Raw genomic sequence first — 2,347 nt, forward strand, 5'->3', positions numbered from 1 at the left:
GCGGCAGGTGAGCAAGTGAAGCTTTGTATCTGTAGCTGCGCCCCAGCGCTAGCATCACTGCCTCAGCTCCACCTCAGGCATTAGATTTTCATAGGAGCACAGGTCCCTGGTGCCAAAAAGGTTGGAGATCGCTGCTCTAGAATGTGGCTCAAGCCTGGAACAATGTGCCCAGAAGAAGGGGCTGGACTAGATGACCTTCAATGGGTCCTTCCAGACAGCTGTGGGTACTCTGGGAGACTGAAGCCAGAGTTTTTTGCTCACCTTTTGAGGTCACCGCAGGTAGACCAGGTGAGGTGTGGCTGGGGCATGCCCCGGCCACGACAGCGGACTGTCTGCTCCCCGTTGGCAGGGTGGCTCTCGCTCAGCTCCAGCACCCGGGCAGGCACTGCATAGAGAAGGCATAGGGCCAAGAGGTGGGAAGGTCAGAACAGTGAGAAAGGCCCTCCAGGAGGACCCGGCCTAGAGGCTCCCCTGGGGGGAGGGGAGCTACAGGCTGCAGGTGAACCTTAAATACCAGGAATCACTGTGTGAAAACTGGCGGATTCCCCTTCTGGGTACTTCAAAGGAAAAGCCTCAGTAGGGTGCTAGTCTGTCTTTAACACTTCTCTGATACTTGCTAATCTGCCCTTTAACAAAGAGAGCAGGCCTCAGTAGCAGAATCCTGGGAAGGCAAGAGCATGGAGCTCGAGTTTAATTGCGTTGTTTTGTTGTCGCTGAGTTATATTTATGACATGTGATGCTGATTTTCCATCTACAATTGAGAGGTTAAATTCTCTTTCAAAATAATTTTATTTTTAGAAAGCCGATTAACAAAACATTAAGTCACCATCGTGTCATTTCTCTGCTCGCAACCCTGTGACGGCTCTTCATTTCAGTCCCCGTAAAAGCCCAAGTCCATCCAAGAGCACACAAGGACCTGATCCGCCTGCTCCCCACTCCCTAACTGCCCGGACCCAGCTCTGGCCTCATTTCCCACCACTCTCCCTGTCGCTCTGTTCTGGCCACTCAGGCCTTTCTGCCATTGCTCTCGTCTTTGCACGGCCTGGGATGCTCTTTCCCCCAGAGAGCCGCTTGGGTAAGGCCCTCACCGTCTTCAAGTCTTCAGGCAACTGTCTTCTCAGTGAGGCACCCTGATCACTGCCATTTAAAAGTACAACCCTCACTGTCCCTGCCCCCGGAACTCTCAATCCCCCCAGAACTCTCAATCCTCCCCGCCCAGCTTCCCACCCCCCACTTCACCCCCTAAACAGCACTCGTTACCTTCTAACCTTCTACACAATTTGCTGGGGTCTTTAACCCCCATCGTTGAATGTTTGTCTTCCCCCACTAGAACGCAAGCTGCACAAAAGCAGGGCCTCAAGAACCATGAACAGCCTCGCGTGCTGTACTTGCTCCATAAGTATCTATTTAATTAGTAGTATAGTATATGCAAGAAGGAAAAATCATGGCGTTGGCACATGAATGCCTGAGGTTTTGGAAACACTACTCTAGCCCAATGGTCAATGTGTACAGCTGGGGAAACTGAGGCCCAGAGAAGGGGCAGGCACACAGCAGTGGGTCAGTGTTGGTACTCAGCCTAAAACCCAGTCTCTCCTGAGTCCCCGGCTCCTTCCCCTGCTCCTCCTATGGGCGAGTGGACAGTGTAGGAAGGGAGAAGGAAAGGGGGTGGGAGAGCCGGGAAAGAAAGCTGGGCAAAGGGCCCCTCACCGTTAATTTGCAGCTGGAAGGAGAGCTGGGCCTCAGCGTCCTCGTGGAAGGCCCTCATGGTGTAGTGACCAGCCTCAGCCACCTTCACCCGCACCAATGTCAGTTCTGACACGTACCTGGGGAGCAGGCCAGGCCAGGAGACCTAGCTGTCAAAGCTGGAAGAACTCTTAAAGCCCCCCGCCCCCCTCCTTGTACGGACAGGAAAAATAAGGCCCCCGGAAGGGAAGGGGCTTGCCAAGGTCACACATGTGTCAGTAACAGACCCCAGACTCACACCCATAGGCTTAGTCTCCTGAATCCCCCACCCATAGGCAGCTCTATTGAGCCAAGAAGGAAGGTTAGGAGGGATGGGGGCTGGGTGAAGGGAAAGCACCATTTCCCTCTCCTCCACATCTCCTCCAGGAAGGCCTCACACTGCTTTATCCTAACACAGCGTACTCAGGTCATCCTGCTCATCGCCAGCCTCAGGGCTACCGCCTATGCATAGGTGGCAGTGGCCTGCCTGGCACCCTCTTCCCCAATCATCCCGCCATTTTCTCCTCTGCTGCCTTCCGGCTCCACCCATCACAAGGACAACTAAACATCTCGGTGATCATCTGACCAGTGTCTGTTGTTCCCACTAGACAGGAAACTCTAGGAG

General features: G+C 54.0%; 1 protein-coding gene across 2 annotated transcripts in view; it reads right to left on the reverse strand.

The window, feature by feature from the left end:
- Positions 1 to 2,347, reverse strand: part of PDGFRB (platelet derived growth factor receptor beta) — a 43,732-nt gene that overhangs the window by 15,766 nt on the left and 25,619 nt on the right. For both annotated transcript variants that reach the window (XM_023537319.1, XM_023537320.1), the window contains 2 exons: positions 1,708 to 1,823; positions 262 to 385 (listed from right to left, as the gene is read on the reverse strand). In XM_023537319.1, the coding sequence (XP_023393087.1) occupies positions 262 to 385; positions 1,708 to 1,823 (240 nt within the window). The remainder of the gene's footprint in view (positions 1 to 261; positions 386 to 1,707; positions 1,824 to 2,347) is intronic.

Source organism: Pteropus vampyrus, unplaced genomic scaffold (genome assembly GCF_000151845.1).
Source record: "Pteropus vampyrus isolate Shadow unplaced genomic scaffold, Pvam_2.0 Scaffold185, whole genome shotgun sequence".
In the NCBI taxonomy this organism is placed as follows: domain Eukaryota; kingdom Metazoa; phylum Chordata; class Mammalia; order Chiroptera; family Pteropodidae; genus Pteropus; species Pteropus vampyrus.